General features: G+C 45.6%; 1 protein-coding gene across 2 annotated transcripts in view; it reads left to right on the top strand.

The window, feature by feature from the left end:
* Nucleotides 1-22797, top strand: part of SLCO3A1 (solute carrier organic anion transporter family member 3A1) — a 313358-nt gene extending 290561 nt beyond the window's left edge. Inside the window, exons 9-11 of one of the 2 annotated variants that reach the window (XM_065901421.1) lie at nucleotides 2735-2799; nucleotides 13205-13447; nucleotides 22137-22797. In XM_065901421.1, the coding sequence (XP_065757493.1) occupies nucleotides 2735-2799; nucleotides 13205-13447; nucleotides 22137-22219 (391 nt within the window). In that variant the 3' untranslated portion in view covers nucleotides 22220-22797. Of the gene's footprint in view, nucleotides 1-2734; nucleotides 2800-13204; nucleotides 13644-22136 lie in introns of those variants that run through there. The other variant, XM_065901420.1, reaches the window with a different exon arrangement.
* Nucleotides 22798-23400: the final 603 nt, after the last annotated feature.

Genomic DNA, 23400 nt, shown 5'->3' with positions numbered 1-23400 from the left:
CACTTGCCTTTTGAGGGGTCCAGGGTAAACCATCTTCCATCACCATCCACTCCAATTTGCCGTCACAGATGTTCTAGGGAGGTTACAAGGGCACAAACAGTCTGAGCCACAGCCCAGATGAGCACCAGCCCTCGTCACATGCCAGAGCAATAGACCCATTCCCACTCTTACTCCAGACAGAAACATACTTGCCAACAACAGTGCTCAGGACATCCGCAGGGGAGGATACCAACTAGCAGTCACTTGGGTGCCCGCACCGGGCTCTTGTTTTCAATTCCTGTGTTTGCATCTTTATTAGCAATCAGATGGGGAGACGCCAGAGGCTCAGAGAGTGATTAAGCGGTATCCTCAAGGTCACGTAGCTAGTAAGTTGTGGAGCTAAGGCCCTCTCCCTGGCCTGGCCTGGCACTTTCAGTAATGTTGACCCAAACCCTCCATTTCTCCGTAACTAAAGCCGAGAAGGATTATTGCTCCTGTGGGAGCCAGTTTCCCAACAGGATATGAAGGCAGATCTTAGCATCTTGTTCACTTTATTCCTAGTGACATGATAGCTAAGAGGAAATCAAACTTCAAGTGATAAGTACTCTGGCTCATTATGCCAGCATGTTTTCTTGATAAGGAGAATTTGCCTTTATCTTTGTGTCTTTCAAGTCAGTACCCTCAAGTGAATGTGCGCCAGTATTAACTCCAGAGAGCTTGGATTTTGTTCCATGCGCATTCGAAAGAGAACTGACCGTGTTTCTGTCCAGAAACACTGATCTCATCTTTGATGTTGTACAGGTATCTGGCTTGATCAGCCAGAGAGTGGTTTCCCTGTCAGTCATTCAATGGAAAGTCTTGACCTGCCGCCCTGGGACTGCTTACTTATACTGGACTCTTTGCAATTGAAAAGGAACGTGTACGTCCCCAAGAATAACACATTTTCAGTTTTCTCTGAAAAATCTCAGAAATAGGGCAGAGATTGTGGAAACAACATCCATGTCCTTTTTGGTGTGACAGTATCTTTTGGCCTTATATACCAAGAAGCCAAAGGCATGCCCATCTGATGCTCAAACCAGGTGGTAGGTCATTGGATGGTTGCCACTGGATGATTGGAGGAATGACCCCTGGGGTCGGTTAAGAATAGTATTCTAGCTACCAAGTCCAGAGATGGGTTATACATCTTGTGTACTAGGTATCCCACCGGATTTAGATGTCCCATTGGTAACTTTATTTCTAATGCTTATTTTCTGCAGAATTGCTTGCCTAGGTCCTTCCTGCACCACGTGAGTCTTCCTGGCCTTTCGGCCACACTGAAATGCTCCTGGTGTTTCCTGAGGCTCAGCCACACAGGACTGTCTCTAGGTCTAGCCTGGTCCTTCCAGGGGGCAGAGTAGTGCACTTGCCTCCCCGTCTTCCCTAGAGACTCATAATGGGGCCGGGACAAGAGGAGGTTTCTCTGCTGGTGGTGTTCAGGATGACCTGGAGCGCGTGTGGTCAGTCAGATGCCTCCCCCTCTACCAGCACACCAGAGACAGGGCTGCCCGGGCCTCAGTGGGAGACATGTGCCCACCCACCTATCCACTTATACACCCACTCAGCATGTGCTATGTGTCACACACCACACTGATGATGAACGAGATGCAGACAGTCCTTGGCCTCAAGGAGAGAAGACAAGCATCGAGTAAATACTAGTTTCAAGAGTAAGAGGCATAATGCAGGCGATCTATGACCAGCTGTGAGGGCCTCTCTATCTGGAATCGGTCACCATTTCCAAACCCCCTCTACTGTCACTCTTATCCCAGAAAGTGTACCCTCTGAGACTGTGCTAGAAAATGTGTGAAAAGATCATGCTCAGGGACTGTTGTGGGTAAACCAAAACCCAGAACATTGAGTCGGTTCAAAACAAAGTGATGCGACTATATGAAGGTCCATTTCCATTTAAAAGGTACCGAAACTGGATATAGACGAATGGATTATTTCACAAGTGGTCCATCTAGGGAATCGACCCATGCTCGTCAGGTTGATTTCACAAAATGGTGCTAGAATGACAGAGGTGTTTATGGTTCTTGCCTGTTTGTATAGCGTAAGGGGAACTGTCTTTCCTGTCAGTATTTTCCCCAGATACATATACCCACCAATGTAAGATGTTTCCCTGTCCCAGCAAAAGCGAAGTGCCTTTAACTGCACAGAGTACCAATTATGCTGATTTTTTTTCTCTTATCATTGGGAGGATAGAAAATGCATGTGTGGTGATGCTCCCCCACTTCACCCTGGTTTGGGTGGATGGACAGATGAATGTGTAATATCAGGTAGCAAGTAGGGGACCCCTATTTCTGAAAACGTTGAATGAATGTGTTCAAACTGACATTTATTGAGCACCTAATGTGTTCAGAGCTCCGTGGACCGTACCCGGGTAAGTGAGCTCAGCGCTGCCCTTAGGGAGTTCTTTCAGAAGCTGACCAGGGAAGATGAAAGACCTTGTGGACCAAATTTGCATTCCATCCTTCAAATAACAAGATTAGTTTTAGTTAATAAAAAACACTGTTACATTCCTAAACTTATGTCACTGCACTTGCAGGGATTTTTCAGAGTTTAGGCAGGGAAAGTGAAAAAGAAAAACAAAAGCACAAAACCATTAATAATTTTCTACAGAAGGACTCTGACGGACAGCCGCGGATGACTCTGGGGTCTGTTAATTAAAGTGGAGTGATAAGCATCTTTTCTTTTTTCCTCTTCTCTTCTTTGCATGTAGGACAGTCAGCCCTGAACTCAAATCCTACGCCCTGGGAGTTCTTTTTCTCCTCCTCCGTTTGTTGGGTACGTATTATCTCTTTGTTTCCTCAATAATGAATTGGATGCTTATAACCAGGTGAGTACATATCAGTGGAATCATCCCCTTTCTTGAGTTTGTCATTTTTCCTATGAGGTTTTTTGGTAAACAAGAGAAACATCAAGTCTGTTAATTTTGCTCAGGGTTTAGACCTAAACTCACACACTCCCTGGATGTTGCAGAGTTTTTGTTGATATCAACTGTGCCTTTGTACCACCCTTAATTCTTATTGGCATAAGGAGGAAAAGCGATGGCACCAAAGGGAAAGAAATTTGATGGTGTCATTTGGAACCCTCATTAAGCAACCCATGAGCAGCTTGTGAAATGCTTCACTTATGGGGCTTCCAGCTCGAGGAGAGAGGTATTCTCACAATGCTTCGCAGATGGAAACTTTGCATCCTTTAAATTTTTCCAAACTGATTTAGTTTATTTACCTTGGGTTTCCTGGATGGGGCAAATATGACCTTCATGCTATAGACCCTACATTCCAAGGTTTGGTATGGATAGAAGGAATTAAGTCTAACGCCCCAATGTTTAAGATGGGAAAACAGGATGGGAATAGCCCATGGTTCTTCCAGGATGCTGGGACTGGCTGGGGAGAAGCTGGAAAGGCCAACAAGGTAACCCTTCTCCCTCTAGACCACACTGTTGCTTTATGAACTCCCTCTGTCAAGGCCAAGATCAAGATAGGACTTTTTTCCTTGGATAATAAAGCTGTGGTCTTCTTTAATGGACATTAAATGGTAAATAGATGTGGAAAGGGAAGTAACCATGGCCTATATCTTCAGAGTAAAAATAAAGTTTCTCATTCCAAATAGTATATAATCTGGATGAGCATAAAGAATTAACTATAGAAATGTTTATAAAAATGTCTAAAAAAGTTAAAAATTGGCAACAGCCTAAATACCCAACAGCAGGGAATTAGTTAAATCCATTACGAGCTCTAATTCCAGTAGGACTTATGTTCCCCTTTAAAGTTCTGGAAAGGAAAATATTCATAGACTTGGAAAAGGCACATGATATGTGGAGGGGGAAAAAGAGGTCTATAATATATTTGCAAATGTTTTTAAAGTATATATAAATATGGAAAAATACTGGAAAGCTAGATGTGAACATGGTATCAGCTATTATCATTGAATAGTGAGGCTATAAATGATATTTTCTAAATTTATTTTTAAAATTTGAATGAATATAGATTTTATTACTTGCATAATGAGATTACTTCCTATATAATTGATAAGTGAAAGAAAATTATTCACCCTTAAATCCATTAACAAGGTAAGGTTTTCCCTGGGGAATGGTAAATACATGACACATGCCCTATCTCTGTCTATAGCAAATAACTTTCAATCAATTGCTCTGATCACTTTTGCCATGCCCAGGACAAGACCTCAGAATCTTCTCAATCACTATCAATCCACATCTGTTGGTACATATGGAGAAACTTAAATGGCATCTTTGTCTTATTTCTGGTTCATGGGAAATAGAAATGTTCTAGGTATAATAATACCTAGTTCAAACAAGTTCAGCAGTAACTCAGACTAAAACATTTGGGCCTTCCTGGAAGTTGTAGTGGCTTTTAGAGCTCTCTAACTACACAGGGTACCAATTATGCTGATTTTTTTTCTCTTATCAGTGGGAGGATAAAATGCATGTGTGGTGATGCTCCCCCACTTCACCCTGGTTTGGGTGGATGGACGGATGAATGTGTAATATCGGGTAGCAAGTAGGGGACCCTTATTTCTGAAAATGTTGAATGAATGTGTTCAGACTAACATTTATTGAGCACCTAATGTGTTCAGAGCTCCGTGGACCATACCCGGGTAAGTGAGCTCAGCGCTGCTCTTAGGGAGTTCTTTCAGAAGCTGACCAGGGAAGATGAAAGCCCTCCATCTACGGAGTTGCTGCAGAGGTCTCTGTATCTCTAAACAGATGCTGAGGACTCTGTGTAGCTGGTAAAAATTAGCCTTCAGGATAATTTTGATAGCACAAAATGAAAGAAAATTTGCAAGCTATTTTTGAAAAGTTAATGAAAATTATAGGACACTTGAAGACAGAACTGAAATTTATAGAGCATGTGTAATGTGACATGCTGTTTCTAAAGCTGGTTCTCTATTTGTATATCTGCTCCAGGAATAATCAACCAAGCATTATCTAGAAGAGTATTTTTCAACCTCTGTGAGCCACAGCAAGAGATAAGGTTTACAGTGTATGGCCCAGTACATACACACGTATCACAAATATAGCTGAAGCAAAGATTTCATGAAAAATATTCACCCTTAATATGCATTGATGTCCTCTGCTACTTTCTATTCCATTCCATCCTTTTTAAGTAGTGGGTCATGACCGACCATACTGATTGTATTACCCATATGGGTCACACATCACAGTTTAGAAAATGGCTCTAGAAAGATATGAGACAGTTTCATCTTTTAATTAAAAGTGGCTTATCAAAGAAGTCTTTGCACTTGGCCTGGTTCCATTTCCTGCAGCACCCAATAAGATTAACCACCTTTACTGTTTATGCAGGGCCAACCGAGAAATCAGATTTCATGACATTGTCAACCTTTGTGCTTGGCCCCCACGTAGGTAATGGGGATACAATGAGGACGTCGCAGTTCAGTGTGACGAGATCTGAGATGCAGTCAGCACAAGTGACAGGGGGACATGTGGGAGAGCCACGTAGCCTGGCCTGGGGATGGGGACAGGGGTGTGGGTTTGAAAGGCTGTGCTATCTACCTAAGACGTGAAGAAAGAACAAGGAAGAGTTACACAGCTGAGCAAAAAGGAGAGAGTGCTTTAGACAGAGAGACTTAAAGGAGTAAAAGCCTGGAAGTGAACAAAGGCTGAAGCATGTTTGGGGGCTGCAGGAAGGCCGTGGGGCTGGGGGGAGTGGCAGAAGATGGGGCTAGGGAGGGCGGCTGTCTGTCAGGGAAGGGCTGCTGCCCTTTTGACAAGTTTGACCTTTATCCCTAAGGCAGAAGAAGTCATTGAAGAGCCATTGTGCATTTTGAGAAAGGCCCACTGTCTACCATGTAGAGAATGTGGGAACTGAGTAACAAGCCACTGGTATAACAGAGTAGCTGCTGGAGACCCAAGCTGAGACGCTGGCTACCAAGATGGGGAGATGTGGGTAGAGGAAGGATTGTCAAGGCTTAGTCTCTGAATGGAAGTGTACAGACTGGAGTATCTGAGAAGGGGGAATCCACAGTGACAGCTCCTTACGAAAGATTTGGATCATGTGGTGCATGGGGATATTATTTATTAAAACAGGAAGACCAGTATGAGGAGCAAGTTGGGAGTGGTATAGACCAACACTGTCCAACAGAACTTTCTGTGATGGTGGAAATACTCCAAACCTGTACCACATGGAGCTATGGAGCACTTGAAAGGTGGCTTCCATAAACTAGTTTCACTTCATTTTTATTGGTTTTCATTGAAGTAGCTGCATGTGGCCAGTAGCTGTCATACTGGACAGTGCTGGTCTCAAGGCTCAGTCTTTGATTCACCATCATTGGTGGGTCGGAGCTTGAGGAAGTGGGGGCAGCGAGGGGAGACCACTCTTTGCGGATACTTGGCTGTGAGGAGTATAGAGAGCAAGATCCAGAAGTGAAGGCAAGGTTATTTTCCCCTTGTTGCTTTAAATGCCAATGGAAAGGAGGTGTTAGAAAGGGCAGGGGCAGAGAATGCATTGGCCCAGGTCAGTGTGGTACCAAGAGCTTCCCAAGCATCCCGTGGCAGCCTAGGAATGCCATTGGTGATATCAGTGGTAGGTGCAGTGGAAGGAGGGTGAAGCAAAGAAGTTAAGGACGGTGGTCACAGTGAGGCTAAAGTGATTGACCATGGTACCTGGGCTGGATAAGGAAGAGGTGAGCTAGGAGAGGGGAGCGAGAGAAAGGAACGTAGGAACTGGATGTAGTAATTCCTGTAAAAAAGAATTAGAATCTGTGGCCAAAGCTTTGGTGTCTGTGAAGTGACAAAACCCAGTGTGTGGCAAGACTAGAGAGGACGGGAACATCCTTGACATCGAGGGTGAGCTGTTGAGAGGCCGAAGTGTGGACGCCCATGTCCATGGAGAAGTTCAGGTCACCCAGGACAGCAGTAGAAGTTGAGTGGGAGAGAAGACCGAGCTGGATAAAGGTCAGGAAATACAGAGAAAACTGAATGACCTAGTCAAAGCAGACTGCCTGATGTAATCAAATCCATCCTTCTTCATCCTTTTGCAAATGGCCTGATCACCGCTTTTCTCTCTGGGTGTGGGCATAACGTCCACTTGAAGGTCTGATCCAGAATCTTGCTCCCGGAGGTCTACTGCGTGCCGTAGATGTTACACCAAATTAAATGAATGGAAACAGATACACACTGAGATCATGCTATGTCAAAAGCACTGTTCTTGATGCTTCAAAGGATATAAAAATAAGTGGGAGCCAGAGCCTGCCCTCTCCAGTAGGAGAATGAAGCAAGTATGGGTAACGTAAAGGGCTAGAAGAGTTTGGACCTTGAATTTCAAGGGAAAAAAGATTTTACTTGGCTGAGTCATTGCCAGTGTGGAACAAATGATGGTATGAGATGGAAGTATTCAGAATTCTGAGTTAGGAAGATCAACCTGGGAGAAAGGTGCTAGGCGGTTCAGCAGGATGCAGGATAACTAAAGCACTGAGAAAAAGAGAAGGTGACCAGGGTAAGGCGGTGGAATTGGAATTAAAAGGCAAGGACAGATGGAAGCCATATTGTGGAGGTAACGTCTGTTGAGCGCCCCCCGCCCCCCCGGGACTAGATGAAAGCAAGAGAGAAAGAAACAGCAGAAGCACAAGATAAAGCTGAGGATCTGAGCCTCTGGGACTGGGCCTACAGAGGAGCCTTTAATAGGATAAGGTAACGGACACAGGGGTCTCAAGGGAATTGTGAGGGATGACTTGGGCTGACTCACCACCTGCCACAAACTCTCCTCCACAAATGCCTGCTCTTAGTTTTCCAGAGCAACCTGCTGGGCAAAGAGCATTGGGAACCTCAAGGTGCACCTCTGTACACAGGTGTCATTCCTGAGCAGACTGTCCTTGGGTCTTGGGTCATTGGTGAGCTGGTCTAGGAGAGGTACGTCTTAGAAGCTCCTGATGTGGTTCATCAAACACTTGTTGAGCTCCCATTGTGAAGTCTTGAATATAAAGAAGTTCTACAGCAAGTGGGAGAAATGAACACGTAAAATGAGTGCGTAAGGAGTAAGCACAGCCAGCCAGAGACCCCCAGACGAGAGGCCGTTGCCCCCAGCCATGGGATGGTGGGGCGCAGGATATAGGGTCTGGAATGTGGGGGAGACCCCTTCCACTCACCTCTGCATTTAGTTGTTTATTCAGCAAACATTTACTAAGCACCAGTGATTTATCTGACCTCCTGAAGGACCTGAACCACCCACGATCTACATCCTGGCCCTGTTCTAAGGTGTTATCGGATACTTGCCATGGACCCCACTGCAGTCAGGCATACCCGGGTTTGAGTCCAGCTCTGCCATTACTGGTCATGAGGCCTTTGGCAGGTTATTTAAGGTCTTTGAGCCTCAGTGAGTTTAACAAGGCAGCCAGGAATGAAATGAGAATAGAGTAGCTCCTCCCAACTTCTCAGATTTAAGAAAAGCGAATGTCAGGTGCCCGTGGACAATGCTGGACGATGTTGACAGTCCAGTCTCTTTCTTGGCATTGCTGAAACAGAGAAACTCATTAACCCTTTCAGGAGAACATACTTTGACATCCCTTTCTAGCTTGCGCTGGAGGTAACAGTAATTCCATCAGGTTGAATAGAGATTCCGTGGTGAATTCAAGTCTTGGCAGGTAAGCTGGGAGAGGAATGGCTATCTTTTGAAATGTAAATGCAAGAGTAATTTGCAGCTTCCATCTTGTCACATAAAGGAATGTGAATTTATTTTTCTTACAAAAGCCTTTGTTCACCTTTTAAGTTTAGACCAAAGAATATAAATAGGCCTGGCCTTTTCAACCCAGAGAGTGAATTAAGTAACCAAGATACAAGACACCGAGGTTTAATCTTTGTTAATAGATTTCAGGAAAACAGAGACAATTTCCTTAAGTGGCACTGCAATTTTTGCATTGAAATATAGCTGCAATTTGGGCCTGAGTGTAATAGGAAGTAAGATTTAATCCTTTTAATATTCTCTGTAATAGCAAGTAACAGCTTTGAGCTTTCCGGGTACCCTCCCCAACATATGGTGGGTTCCCAGTGTCCCTGTGATGGGACCTTAGTTAATGCCTCCTTCATCCGTGAGTTTCTCCCAAGGAAACATTAGGAAGAAAAGAGCTCAAAAGGGAGAGGACGGTTCCTGCGGGCTCCGGGGAGGAGAGCGTTCTTTTAAAACACACGGTTTCTAAAGAAGTACTTCATTATCATCACTTGCCTCCTTTCTTCCTTAGGTAACTGAGGACATAACAGCAGAAGTAGGTACTAACATACATCTTACCCAACTCACCTCCCTTCTGTCACTAATCAGATGAGTTCTAGAATGGCAAAGGCCTCTAAATAAGAGATCTAGCAAGTGCTTCGTCTCTAATATTCTCTGCACACCTGGAATTCAGGACCTGAGAGCTAGAGCTCCCCTTTGGAAAAGCATTTTAAGTCAAAAAGGAAAAGATGGACTTGGCAGAGAAGAAAGCTAATATTTCCTCTGTTCACAAATGTAAAAGGGATTTCACAAAGGTTATGAGGTACGACTCGTAAGGTACCCAATCCAGAGTTTATTCTAAACTATCAACCCCAAGTCCCCTGTACAAGATAAGGTGGCAAAAGTTCTGGCCATATGGAAGGACCAGACCCTTGCATAACACTCCCCTCATCTGTACCAGAGTGCTCACCTTGAGTGTGACCAGGCAGGCCATATTATTTCCTAAAAGATCAAGAAACTGAGGCACCGAAAGTAACTTACCCCAACCTTTCAGCTCCTTAAGTGAGAGGGTCTTTCATCTTGACCACAAGTGCTCTCCAAAATATCGAGTGTAACATGAAAAACTTTGCTAGGCACTTAGCTTTCTAATTTCTGTTTGAAGGCTTTTTCTGATACTTTCCAGGGCCTTGTCATCCAATAGTAAAGCTTGACAAGGATAAAACGGACATCGTTAGCACATAGAAATATGCCCTACTTTAAGACAACTCCATGTTATAAAAATCCTCACTCGGATCAGGTATGTGAAAGAGTTACATATTGGCACTTTAGAGGGATTTTTTTTTTTTTTAATTTAAGCAAGCATTAATGAATGGCTCCATGATACTGTACATTTCCTGCGATGTGCTTAAAATATGACCTGATTTGCCCAACTTGGATTTGCATACAACTCTTCAGGCACCCGGGCATTGTGGAGCGAGGGGCCCTGTACCATCAGTTCCTTCCCTTGGCAGAGCTTATACCAGAGGTGTCATAGTCTTGGCTTCCCATTGCCTGGTGGTGGGTGGGGCTAGGACAAGAGGGGCAGAAGGAAAAGGAAGGAGGAGCATGGGAGCTAATTACAACCTAGTAAAACTCTGACAAATAGACAAGTGAATGGATCTGCATTCTCCCACCGGGCCACAGGAACAGGCCAGATTTGTCCCATTGATCCCCAAGTCTATCCACAATCTAAACTGGCTCCAGAACGCCATTTCTTTACCTAAGTAATGTGGGGTGTAGCTTAGTGTCTATCGGTGGTTGCCATGGCAGTTCCTCCAGTTGGCTCTTTTTCAGTTAAATGAAGAAAGGTATCTGTTGGGGGTCAGGAGAAGACACACTGGTTAGTGAGAAAGGTCTCAAACACCTGGGCAGCCTCTGGGGCAGAGAATGCTGGGAATGTGAGTTTCCACCCACCAAGACCAACCTGACCTGGGAGCTGCAAAGAGGGAGCAGGTTGTATTGGGAATTTGAGTTTGGAGTTTATTAACTCAAGCTGCCAGAGAGATTTAATTGCAGTTTCAATGAAAATTTCTTCCTGGGGGTGGGGGCGGTGGGGGCGGTTTCTCTTTGGGGTAACAAGCGACAGAGTTGGACAGTGCTAAGGATAAGTGCTGAGGCATCTGGGCCCAGGAGGAAGCCCTGCCAACCACATCAGCACTGATAGGATCATGCAGTTCTCTCCCCATGCCATCCCAGGCCAGTCATTAAAACCAAGGAAACACTGTATGACAGACTCTAACACATATGTATGGAATGTAAAAGAAAAAAAGAAAAGAAAAAGAAAAAATGGTTCTGATGAGCCTAGGGGCAGGACAGGAATAAAGACGCAGATGTTGAGAATGGACTTGAGGACACGGGGAGGGGGAAGGGTAAGCTGGGGTGAAGTGAGAGAGTGGCATGGACATATATACACTTCCAAATGTAAAATAGATAGCTAGTGGGGAGCAACCACATAGCACAGGGAGATCAGCTTGGTGCTTTGTGACCACCTAGAGGGGTGGGATAGGGAGGGTGGGAGGGAGACGCAAGAGGGAGAAGACATGGGGAGATATGTATACCTATAGCTGATTCACTTTGTTACACAGCAGAAACTAAGTAAAGCGATTATACTCCAATAAAGATGTTAAAAAAACAAACAGACAAGGAAACAGACTCACAGACATAGACTAGAAAAACAAACTTATGGTTAACAAAGGGGAAGGGAGGGAAGGGATAAATTAGGAGTTTGGGATTAACAGATTCACACTTATACATATAAAATAGATAAACAAGGACCTACCGTATAGCGTGGGAACTGTATTCAATATCTTGTAATAACCTATAATGGAAAAGAATCTGAGAAAGAATAGATACGTGTAATTGAATCACTGCTGTACACCTGAAACTAACATAATGTTGTTAATCAACTAGACTTCAATTAAAAAAACAAACCAAGGAAGTGCTGCTTCCTTCATTAAGCCCCGCTCTTCCAGGCTGCCCTCTGAGGGCCCCTCCGAAAGGAGGCTCTGCTGTGGATATAACATAGCCATTCTTATTCTGGTGATCATGGATGGACTTCAGGGGTCCATGAAACCCCTGAAATGTGGATGCGATTTTGTGGGTAGATGTATTTTTCTGAAGGAAAGGTCGATATCTCATCAAATTGTCAGTGGGATTTTCCTTAATACAAAAGTGAAACTCAGTCCAGGGCTGAAAAGAATGCTCAGGGTACCTCGGCACTGGGATATGGGAGTTGTCACCACCTGTTTCCAGGGATCACTTCCTGCTTCTCACCGAAGGTGATTGGTACCATATTCTGGCCTTGGGGACACTGTTTCTTCCGAAGCAATTAATTTGTATTAATGGCCCATCCATTGCTTTCCCATAATACAGATGAAACATTTTTCCCCCAGTAGGGCACAATCGCCTGGGAATGTTTTATTTTAACAATGCTGATGACCAGGCCACATACCCAATATTCCGATTTAATTGGTCTCGGGTAGGACACCTCAGAGGATTTTAATGTGCAGCCAGGCCTGATAGCCTTTGAGCTCGGGGGCAGCAGCAGGCACATGGACGCAGAGAGTAACAGAGAACTGAATTAAGGATGATGAATAGTTTCCATCTCGTCTGCCTTTTGCGATGACTGATTGTAGGTGCATGAAACGATCTATCGTGAAGGTTTTAAAACCGGTTCCTGGTTCAGAATGAAAAGTATTCTGTTCCCGTGGTAATATTTAGGGGAAGGAAAGTTGTCAGTATGTGTGCAGATATGTTCCAGCTATTAAACCATACACGCATGTATATTTACATATCTTTGTATATATACATATATGAGAACACATCCTTCCTATGTATATGTGTGTGTGCGTATTATATATACACACACAGAAGGTGTAGTGTACTGATTTTCAACCTCTGGTCCCCTCTGGTTCCAACTCCCTCCTCTCAAGAGCACACAAAGCCTCGGACGCTCCATGCAAAAGAGCAGTACGCAAAGTACGATGCCTCTTAGCAGCTTCCTCTACGAGGGTGCACTTCTTTGAGTGACACCAAGAATGTCTCCCTTCAGGGAAGGCTCTCTTCCTTCTCAGACTCTCAGTGGGTGATGATCCCAGATGTCATTTGTGTTTACTCTGTGCCACGCATGGTTCTAAATGCTTTCCGTGTATTCAATGAGCCAGCCTTCACAGTGACCTGAGAAGGACTGACGTTATTAACCCCGTTTTGCAGATGGGGAAACTAAGGCACAGAGGGCTTAAATAACTTGCACAGGCTTGTGCAGTAAGAGGCAGAGCTGAGATTCGAACCCAAGCAGTTCGACCTCCGGACAGGGTCTTTACCCCACTGTGCTATAGAACCACTGAATATGGTCCACGAACCCTGCAGTCCTGTCTGAAGAGATACGTACGGGGACGGGGGAGCCCTCCTCTCCATCAAACCAGCCGTTCGAGCCCAAACATTAACTGTCCGTTTCCCTCTGACAGGCTTCATCCCCCCACCACTCATCTTCGGGGCCGGCATCGACTCCACCTGCCTGTTCTGGAGCACATTCTGTGGGGAGCAAGGCGCCTGCGTCCTCTACGACAACGTGGCCTACAGATACCTGTACGTCAGCATCGCCATCGCGCTCAAGTCCTTTGCCTTCCTCCTCTACACCACCACGTGGCAGTGCCTGAGGAAAAACTATAAACGATACATCAAAAACCACGAGGGCGGGCTGAGCACCAGTGAGTTCTTTGCCTCTACTCTGACCCTAGACAATCTGGGGAGGGACCCTGTGCCCGCCAACCAGACACATAGGACAAAATTTATCTATAACCTTGAAGATCATGAGTGGTGTGAGAACATGGAGTCTGTTTTATAGTGACCGAAGGAGGGTTGAACTCTGTATTAGTCATCCGAGGGTCAGTTTTCCTAAAAAAAGAAAAAAAAAGAAAAAAGTTTAAAAAAAAAACTCAATACACACAGAGACACACACACACATGTACACACAGCACCTTTGTCCTTTTTCTCAAAATCAGAGCCAGACAGGATTCAAAATAAGGAGAGCGTGGGATCACATGGTTGACATGCAACCTCCTGGGGCTCAGAGTCTACTCTTTGAAGGCACCTCATGGTTTTTCAGGATGCCGACAGCTGCAAGCAACAGGCACTGCCAAATTCAGGGAACAGTGGTGGCCGGCTTGGAGGACGGACCTTTCTGGATATATATACACATACAAAACAGAAAAATATATATATATTAAAAAAAAGAAGTCTACTAAAAAACCCAAGTTGACAACATTTGCCAGGATAAGCACTAGTGACACACCCCATGCCACCCTCCCCACCCACACGGGGGTGGAGGGGCACCCAAGTCAGAGGAGTGGAGGCCCACTTCTCTAACTTTTGCAATATGGGTCGCTGTGTAGACGACTCACCCAGTCTACACATGTGGTTCAAGGCCCCAGAGTTCTCTCAGCGATGCTAAAGGGTGATCTGTGCTGGAGACTGTAATTGACACCTCTCACCAGCTCCATTTCCATTTCTCAAGACTGAGGGCCCCAGGGGGAGCTGGACATGGGGGGCCAGCACCTCCCCTTCCCTGCAGCACCTCCCATTGGGGTGCGTCCCCCAGCCCCGCAGAGTGACCTCAGGAAGCAGTGGGCCTCGCCTGGCTATGACTGACTTCGCTCAGAGCCGGTGAAACCCAACCTAGTCCAAGTCATTTGCTTACATTTGCCAAACATTTTGCCATTTTTAAGGAAAAAAATGCAATGCATATGAATTTCAAACTGTTGTATGTGTAATCCTCTGATACTATTTTTAACTACTTCTCAAATCTGTGTTAACCCTTCAGTCACTAACACAGTTCTCTAGGCCGAATTTATTACGCTGGTTGCTTTTACTTTTCTCCTTTTTTAATGCACCAAAAATATAATGTTATTCAAGGGATGCAATTAATCTATTGTAATTTTTTTATCATTTTATCCTCATTTGGATAGTCTGTGAAAATAAGAATATGCAGTGTGTTAAAAGAAAAAAGAAAAAAAAAAAAGCTTAAAAAAGTGTATATGCACCCTGCCTTTAAAAGGATCACATTTGAGGCAACAGGGGATAACGTGATGAATTGCAAATTTGCCTTCTCCATTTATTCCCCATGATTCAGTGATCACTGTCACGGGAAGCCCTTTCATATGCCTGCTTCACATGCCAAGAGGTGTTCTTTTCAACCTGCAGCAGAGACACACGCTCAGCTGTGGGTTGTGTGTATGGGTGCAGGGCTTCTGGGGAGAGGAGACGGAAAAAAGAACAGTTCCCTAGCACAAGCTTTGAGCAGCATGTAGTGTCTGGGTTAACAGACCCACAAGCTCCTCCTGGAAGCTACTGCACGTTCACTGCCTGAAAATGTCTAATATTTTCAGGGTCAGTCTTGAACTGAGAGGCCTTTGTCTGTATGTGTTTTGAAAGTGGCTGAACCTCAAACAGCTAGAAGCGAACCTACCGTTGTTTGGGGTAAGAATCACAGGAAGACCTCTTGCATCCAGCTGACTCGGCCTGGTGAGGCCGTTTGCAGAAGGGGCAGAGCTTATGAGAGAGAGAGAGCACGTGCACATGCGCGCACAGGGTCCAGTTAACCCACCTTTCATGCTACTGCAGTGACCTTGATCTAGGCCACTCCTGGGCCTGGAAAGACCCCAAGGATGGGTTGGTTGGTTGGCTTTTTCACCTCAGACAGACACGTATTTTCAGGTCATCTAGAAGGCAACAAGAGAATCAAGAAAGAAAAGAGTGGGGCGGGGGGAGAGGGGCATTGTGATGAATTTTTAACAAACGCTGTAAATGGGGCAGTTTGAGTCACAGCCCCAAACTAGAGAAAAGCCCCACGGAGCAAGGATGCCCAAAAGAAGCTTGTGTCGCGGTGCGGAGCCACCGTGATCAGCTGCATCCTCGGGACAGGATGCTTCCGGAAGAGCTTTCTCCTGTGTTTTGCTTGAGTCTGTCCTTGTTCCTGAAAGTGGGGACGCCCATCAATATGTTAACTAGTTAAAGGTGGGATTGTTCTCCAACAATTCGTAAACTATGTACACTCTGTGGCTCCCGAGGCTGTGATTCCATCCTGTATAGGTGTTGGGTTGGTTTTGTCTTGAAAATGTATTGCTAATAGATCGCTGCCCTCTTGTATATGATCGTGTAGCTCCCCCAAATCAGTCCACACCCACTGAGGCTGCAGAACCTCGTGTTTCATGGGGCTATTTGTGTTTTTGTTTTTGTTTTTTAAAAAAAGATTTTTGAAAACTCTTTGCATTTTGGCTATTTTTCCTAAGATTTTAGGCTGAATAAGAGATTAGGATGACAAAGGAAAACAACTCCAGGGCTCAGTTTTATCAACAACTGGATCGAAATTTAAAGTCCCCTCTTGTAAGATGGCTCTAGCATGTGTTGTTGTCACCTTTAAAATTTTTAATTTCTCTCCCATACTCCAGAACAGAAAACCTAGTCTAGCTTTAATTTTCCTTTTGTGCTACAAGGAACCGTTGTACATACCCTTCCCAATCCAGCCCCTTGATTATTTGCTTGGTTTTGAGCAGGATTTTGAATGGAAAGATTTCCTTCGGAGATCTTCATTGGACTTATGGAAAACAAAAATGTAAGGGACGGAATAAACCTAGAAAGTGAATGCTAACGTTCTCTCTCTTCTGCTACAAAGCCCTCCGCCACCTTAGTGGAAGGTGCCCAGGGATGGATGGAAAGGCTCTCTTTGCTGCAACTTGCGACAGGTTTTTGTAACTCCTACATATAGACCAAAAAGGTTTCTACCAGTAATATCCCTGCGTATGAAGTGAACACATTTTCTAGAGTCTCTGTCTCTGGGGGACGGAGTTTGCTGTCTTCCTCCTGCTGAGGCTGTGCGCTGTCAGGGAAGCCCAGCAGCTTCGCTGCCTTCTTCACGCCTCCACAGAGGAAGGCTGTGAAGCTCCCAGGCACCCCAGGGACACTGCCACTCCAGGAGGCCACAGCATGTGGGCTTTCCACACAGCTAACGAAGGAGCCAGAGATGCTTCTGCTCACGAGTGCCCTAAGGAGTTTGCTAGCAGCCCTTAACAGGCAAAGTAATAAGGGGAAACCAAGAGCTTCTAAGGAATCCTTTGACAGACTTCCTTCCTTCCGAGCAGGAAGGAACGTGCTTCTCCATAAAAATCGCTTCTTTCTCCCCACCCTCCAGTGGAATAGCTTCCCCTAGTGATGATTTGTAGAGTTTGGTTAAGTGGTGTCTCTACATTCAAATCCCTGATTCCACTTCCCCATCTCCAATAATAACCTAGAGCATCCCCTCGCTCGGGCGTGGCAACATTTCCCATGCCTTGCACGCAGGCCCAAGGTGACCCACAGAAATATTCCATTCAGGGCGGCCAGCTGGTCCCTGGGATGATAGCCACACCACTCCTGAGGAAGTTTCTCAGGAAAAAGATTCTGCCGTGGTTGCTAACAGATTATCTTCCACACTTCCAAAGCAGGCCATTCATGAGGAGCATGTAAAATGGAAACATATATATACTCACAGGGAAACCCTCTGAGGAGAAGAAGCTGTTGGTTCCGCATGAGCCTACAAGGCTGTTTTTCCTGCTGCCCCCTGTTCGGGTCATGGGAAGTGTGGTTTCTTCTCCACCCAGTCAAGCCCACCAGGCCTGTGTTCTAAGCCCTGTTTGGGAGTCCTGAATGTACTCCTGAGCAACGTGAAGCAATAAAGTTCAACCTGTAGAAATCAATGCAGCTGATCATACAATCAAGAGCAGAGGGACAGGACAGGGTAAGCTTCTGTCCTGTTTGGTGGTGTTCACCCTACTGTTTTGTTGTTTGTATGTTTTGGTGGTGTTCACCCTATTGTTTTGTTGTTTGTATGCTTGGTTTGGTTTGGATGAAGGGAGAAAAACAGACAAGCAGTTTTTCAGTCTAACAGAATATTTGCTGTCTTGTGCTGTTCTTACCTGTTTCGATGGAGAACCAGTATCTGTCCAGGAGAAGGTGCCGGACACATAGTAGGGGCTTAATTACTCCACTGAGCTCACGTCAGTGCCTCTCAACTGCCTCCTTTGAGCCACGGTCTGTGTTTCCCTTTCAGTTAGAATCCAGATCAAATCCCTCCGAGGTGCGACATTTTCCAAGAGAGGGTGCTAGTGAAATTAAATTGAGCCTGGAAATTAGTTTGAGGCATAAACAGAGTCCTTTTCCTCCTCTCTGCCCTTCCCTCCTTGTTTCCTCCTTATTCACCTCTCCCAACTCAGTTCAAATGCTCGAGTTCTGAACAGCTGTGAGGACTTAATCTCTGAGAGTGACCAGCCCTACCGATAGCCTTTGGACCTGGCCCCCCTGGGGTATTATGGTTGCTCAGGAAGAAGTTGGTAAAACAGAGGAATCTCTAACTGGCAGAACATGCAAGAAAGACATTGTTCAGATGCCTCTTTCGGGGCCTGTTGCTAGGATCACACGGGAATTTACACTGTCTGCACACAGCCACCCACTTGTGTCTCCCCTCCCTCATGCTTGTAGGTGACCTCAGAGTGCTTGGTTATCATGGCAGGGAGGACATGAGTTAAAAAGCCTGAAATGGGGAATTCAGAAAAGCCGGGATTCCCCAGCACATTAGAAATCTGTGACTGCCATGGAGATTAGGACAGAGCTCATGCTTCTCAGGGACCCTCCACGTGGTAGCACAGTTTTCCTTGGCAGGATTAGTGCCATTTAGGGGAGCATTGTATGAGCTTGATAATTTCCAGTGATGTGTTTATTCACTCACTACTTCATTAAAATGTTGACTGTGTGCCAGGCTCCGAACCAGGTACAAAGGTAAAGAAGACATGGTCCCACCCTCCAAGAACTCAAAGTTTAATGATTGAAACAGAGCTGAACACAAATAAAAGCAATAGAATAGTCATTTTAAGAGCCAGGATCTGTCTGTCTGTCTGTCTTTGTCTGGGAGCAATGAGGGCTGTTTCAGGGAGCTGGGAAGTTCTGCATCATGGCATCAAGAATCAGGAAGGCTTCAGAGAGCCAGTGGTCTAGAAAACAAGAACTAAAGAGCAGTGGATGTCCGCCAGGGAGCCAGGGGAAGAGACCCTCCATCGACAGGACCAGCAGAGCAAGTTCACAAACCTTCCATAAAGGGCCAGGTTGTAACCATTTTAGGCTTTGAGGATCATTGAGTCTTTGTGGCCACTACTCTTTTGTCATAGCAGGGAAGCAGCCCGAGACAATGTGTAAACAAATGAGCGGGCTGTGCTCCAATAAAGCTTTATTTACAAAGACAGGCAGTCTCTGGGTTTGGCTGAGGGAGGGCTGTAGCATGCTGATCTCTGTTCTGGAAAACAACAAGGTCTGAAGCAGCATGGCATACAGTCTGATGGACTGTAGCAAGCAGAGGCCACTGTAGCCTGGGCTGAGTCATGGATTGGAAGGGTCCTTCAGCCTTAAAAATCTAATTCAGGTATCCCATTTTCCAAGAATGAGGTAAGTATCCCATTGTCGTCAGGGTTTGCAATGAAGGCAACATTATCCTTCTCCTGTGTAACGAGGGGAATTGGAACTATACGATCTACAGTCTCTTCCAGCCCTGACACTCACTTCCTAGCTCTACCAGAGTAATCATCTGTTTTTCTTAAGTGATGGAAGTGGACATGGGAGGGGAAAATGCAGGAACAAGACAAAGAAGATTGAATCCAGATACTGAATAGTGTCTCAAGTTTCTTCCCTCCAAGACGAAACCTTGGCACTAGAAAGCTAGTAGATATGCCCAGTGGAATAATTGGTAAGCATGAATAATAACTAATAATAATAGTAGCTGACATTTACTGAGCACTTAGTGTGAACCAGCTTATCACATGTATTAGCTCGTTTAATCTCAACCATAGTCCTGTGAGGCAGAAGCAGTTATTAAACTTCAGTTTACACGAAAGGAAAATGAGTCTGGGAAAGCTTCCAGGATTGGCTCAAGGTCACAAAGCCGAGTTTCAAACCCAGGTCAACAAATCCAAAGCTCGTGTTCTTTGCCTTTATGGGTACTCCCTCCATCCTGGGCAAGAAATGAGAGACCCTTCCCACCTGTAGGGACGTCCTATTCAGAAGACTCCAACTCAAATGGACTATGGATGCCCCCCACGCTCTCGCATGCCCCCTATCATAACAACGGGGACATGGCAACAGCTGTATTCTGGGGACATCTGCTCTTCCTGTGTTGTTCCCAGTCTTAACCACAGAGCCCAGTGATAACTTATTTGGGATGTTCTACCAGAAGCAGGGAGGTAAGAGGAAACAGGAGATGATGCCTCCACTCTAATGCATTTTGAAATGCAATTTCAAAGTGCTGAAATGCCAGGGAGACAGTCCTCGGCACTGGTCATCAGCTCCAGTGGGAGAGACCCCGGACACCCCTCCCACCTGGCACCCCTGCAGTCCTCAGCATAAACCTCAGGAGCTCGGCTCCAGGCCAGGGCCTCAGACACACCGATGCTGGTCACTGCTTGGAGATATGTCTTGCTCTCTTATCAAATACTAGACTTTTAGGAACAGAGTTTCTAGATGTTTTGATTTTTGTATTAACGGCTCAGGCCAACAATCAGTAATTGATGATTAGCACCGATTCTGAATATTTTTCTGTAAGGTAAAGTGATTATGTTCTCTTACCAGGAGCAGATGGAACAACCATAGTAAATTTTCTGGAGGTTTAACATCCCGTAGGGTGAGATTTTACCATCCCATTACATCCCATGCTAACTTAATAGAAGGTAACTCTCGTGGAGATGGGTTTGTCAAGACTGTTGGATTTTATAATCGAAGACCATAAAATGAAGTGGAAGTACGCAACGTAGGAAGTTTCATTATAAGAGGAACCCAGCTAACACATCAGTTGTGCTCTGGGCCAGCCCCTTAAAGGAGGAAAGGGGCTGGAAGCTCATGCTTATTATGAGGCTGCTACCCACGTGCCAGGGGCCATAAGGCCTGATCCCAGGTAATATTCTCAGCAGCTTTCTCACACCTGCCCTCTGAGGTAAGTATCATTGTTTCCACTTTACAGATCAGAAAACTAAGGCTCAGTAAACCAAAGCTTCCCAAGGTCACACAGCTAGTTAGAAAGTCACCAGGAGCCAATGCCGGGTCTGTCTGACTCCTGAACCAGTGCTCTCTCCATGACACCACAAACGCCACCAAAGTGAGAACGCAGATCTGGCTGGCTCCTCAGGAAGCTTTGATGAAGCCAGGAAGGCACCTACTGTCAGAAACCCCTACAAAAGTCTATAATTCCATAGAGAAATGAGGCAAGAGCTGGCGGTGAAAACCTCTGCCAAACTTTGCCTTCCGGCGCAGAGATCTAACATGAGAAGAGCTCTTTTTTTCCTTCAGTAAACACTGGAGACCTTTAGAAACACTCCTTCCTTTTTCCACCTTAGCCACGTCAGCAGAAGTTGACCATCTCCCCATCATTCTCTGCCTGATTCATTCTGCGCACAAGAACCAACCGCGTCTCTCTCACTTCTGTCCCACCTTCCCCAACTCCCTGCCCCCATGGCTTCTAACAGAGCCCCCAAGACCAAAAGAACTTGAACCTTGTGAAAGTTGAGAAGGATTCCCCAAACTGTCCAGAACATGTGAGCTGCATCTCCTATAAGCCAGGTCTCGGCTGCAAAATCCTGAGGAAAGGAGTGACATTTCCACGTTGTCACCTTTTGTACTACCGGGTCAGAGTCTAGAGAGGACAAGGAAATGAGTGGGGATTTCTATGGTACCGCTCTGGCTATCATCGAACAGGAAAGCTGCGTGTCACGGTCATGGAGACCTACACAACTTGTAAATCATCACAGGGACGAAGCTGGGTTTTTCGTACCTTTTAAAATGAAGCCGCAGCATCTATTTCAGAAGTGTTGTGGAGGCTTAAAAACCTTGCTCCAACGAGGAGATTCTTTCACTCAGCATGTGGTGACCCTCTGTGGCTGAACGAAAAGCAAACTGGTCCCAAATGCTGGAGGAGAAAGCATGACATTAGAATGCCAGGAGGGTCTCTCTGGTACACAGCCACCTGTCCAATAGAGATTGCAGTGACAGTGTCTGTCACTGGTGACTTACGAGGATGAAGATAAGTTAATGACGGGGATGCAGCTTATTCCTTCCCATAGAGTAAACATCCACGTAGGTGTTGGTACAGACATGTATAGATATGCGCTTCTCAGAAAAATTTGGCCTACGTAAAGGTCTTTGGGCTTGGAGTCTGGTTCCTTGGGGTGACGTGGAGCAAAACGTAGCATTTTATTGACATGACTTCCTGCTCTTATGCATTCCACTGGAAGGCCAGGATGCTGTTATGTAAGCCTAAAAAATAAGTAGGAAAACCAGAAAAGACCGATCTCTTTTTCCTCTTGGCTCTCTTCCCCCCTCCCCCTTTAGGCACAGAGTACCAAGACATTGAGACTGAGAAAACCTGTCCCGAGTCACAATCACCTTCAGAAGACTCCTTTGTGAGAAGCTGAGGGCCTGGCCTCACAGAACAGCCCGCCACCGCCCACAGACCTCGCGGGCCTGACTTAGCGTGCTCTGCCCTGCCCGAGAACCCAAGGGTCCCTGTGAGGACTCTCCGGCCAGTATGTGGTCCTTTGAGGCCCCAAGCACAGGCCTGTGATGAGGACTAAGCAGGTGTCTGTGGCCAGGAGTCCTCCAAACCCTTGGAGTAGGCATTTTCCTGGATCACTAAAGAGTAATATTGACCAGATGTGCAAATTTCCTTCTGCCCATTCCCTCCTTTGGCTCCTGTGGGGATGGTCTGCTGACATGCTTTAGAAAACTCCCTCTTGGGAATGCTTCTCTGACCGAGGGCTCCAACAGTTCTTCCAAAAGCAGCTGAGTCTGGATTTTAATAGGAGGGGGTAAAAATTCCCCTGTTTCATAGAACAGAGGGGGGGGAAAAAAGCACATACTCAATAGATTTTGAGTGTGGTATTCTGTATTTTTGCAGCTTCTATTTTCCAGATGAGCAGTCTAGAAATATGTGATGTAAAGTACATACTGTACGTTTGCTGAGAATTATATTAAAAGCACTATTTTAATTCTTCCTCAGTCTCACGCTGTAATCTCTATTATCTTTCTCTCTTGTGTCTTGGGTAGGACAATCCTCAAAGACTCTTGAGGAGAGTGTTTCTGGCTGTGTGTGTTCTATATTTACGGGCTTTGACTAGTTCAAAAGAGCACAGTCTTTGGAGCCGAAACAGACCTGGGTTCAAATCCTCACCCCAGCACTCGCTTACTGGTGTGGTATTGGGGAAGTGATCTGACTCCTCTAAGCCCCAGTTTCATCATCTGTAAAATGGGAATACTGTCGCCTGCTTTACACAATTGTGGTAAGGCTTCAATGAAATCCAGTGTGAAGGAAGCACCACGTCTCACAGAGAATGGGCACGGAGAAATGGTACTTGTTCATTGCTTCCCAGCCTCTGGCTGGAATTAGAGGCTCCACAACACCGTCATGGCTCCAACTGATACATTCCATAGTACTGTAATGTCACCATCTGGTTTTCCTTTCTGGTTCTCCCATTGCCCGTAAACCCTGGGAGAGCAGGTAACGGCTTCCTCTTGGGATACGGTGCCTAGAATAGTGTGTGACATTTGGTGGATGCTCACTGTATAATTGAATGAATGAATGATGAACAAACAACCT

The sequence above is a fragment of the Phocoena phocoena genome, chromosome 2 (genome assembly GCF_963924675.1).
Source record: "Phocoena phocoena chromosome 2, mPhoPho1.1, whole genome shotgun sequence".
Taxonomy (NCBI): Eukaryota; Metazoa; Chordata; class Mammalia; order Artiodactyla; family Phocoenidae; genus Phocoena; species Phocoena phocoena.
Note: the sequence above shows the minus strand (reverse complement) of the source record. Positions and strands in the feature narration are given on the sequence as shown.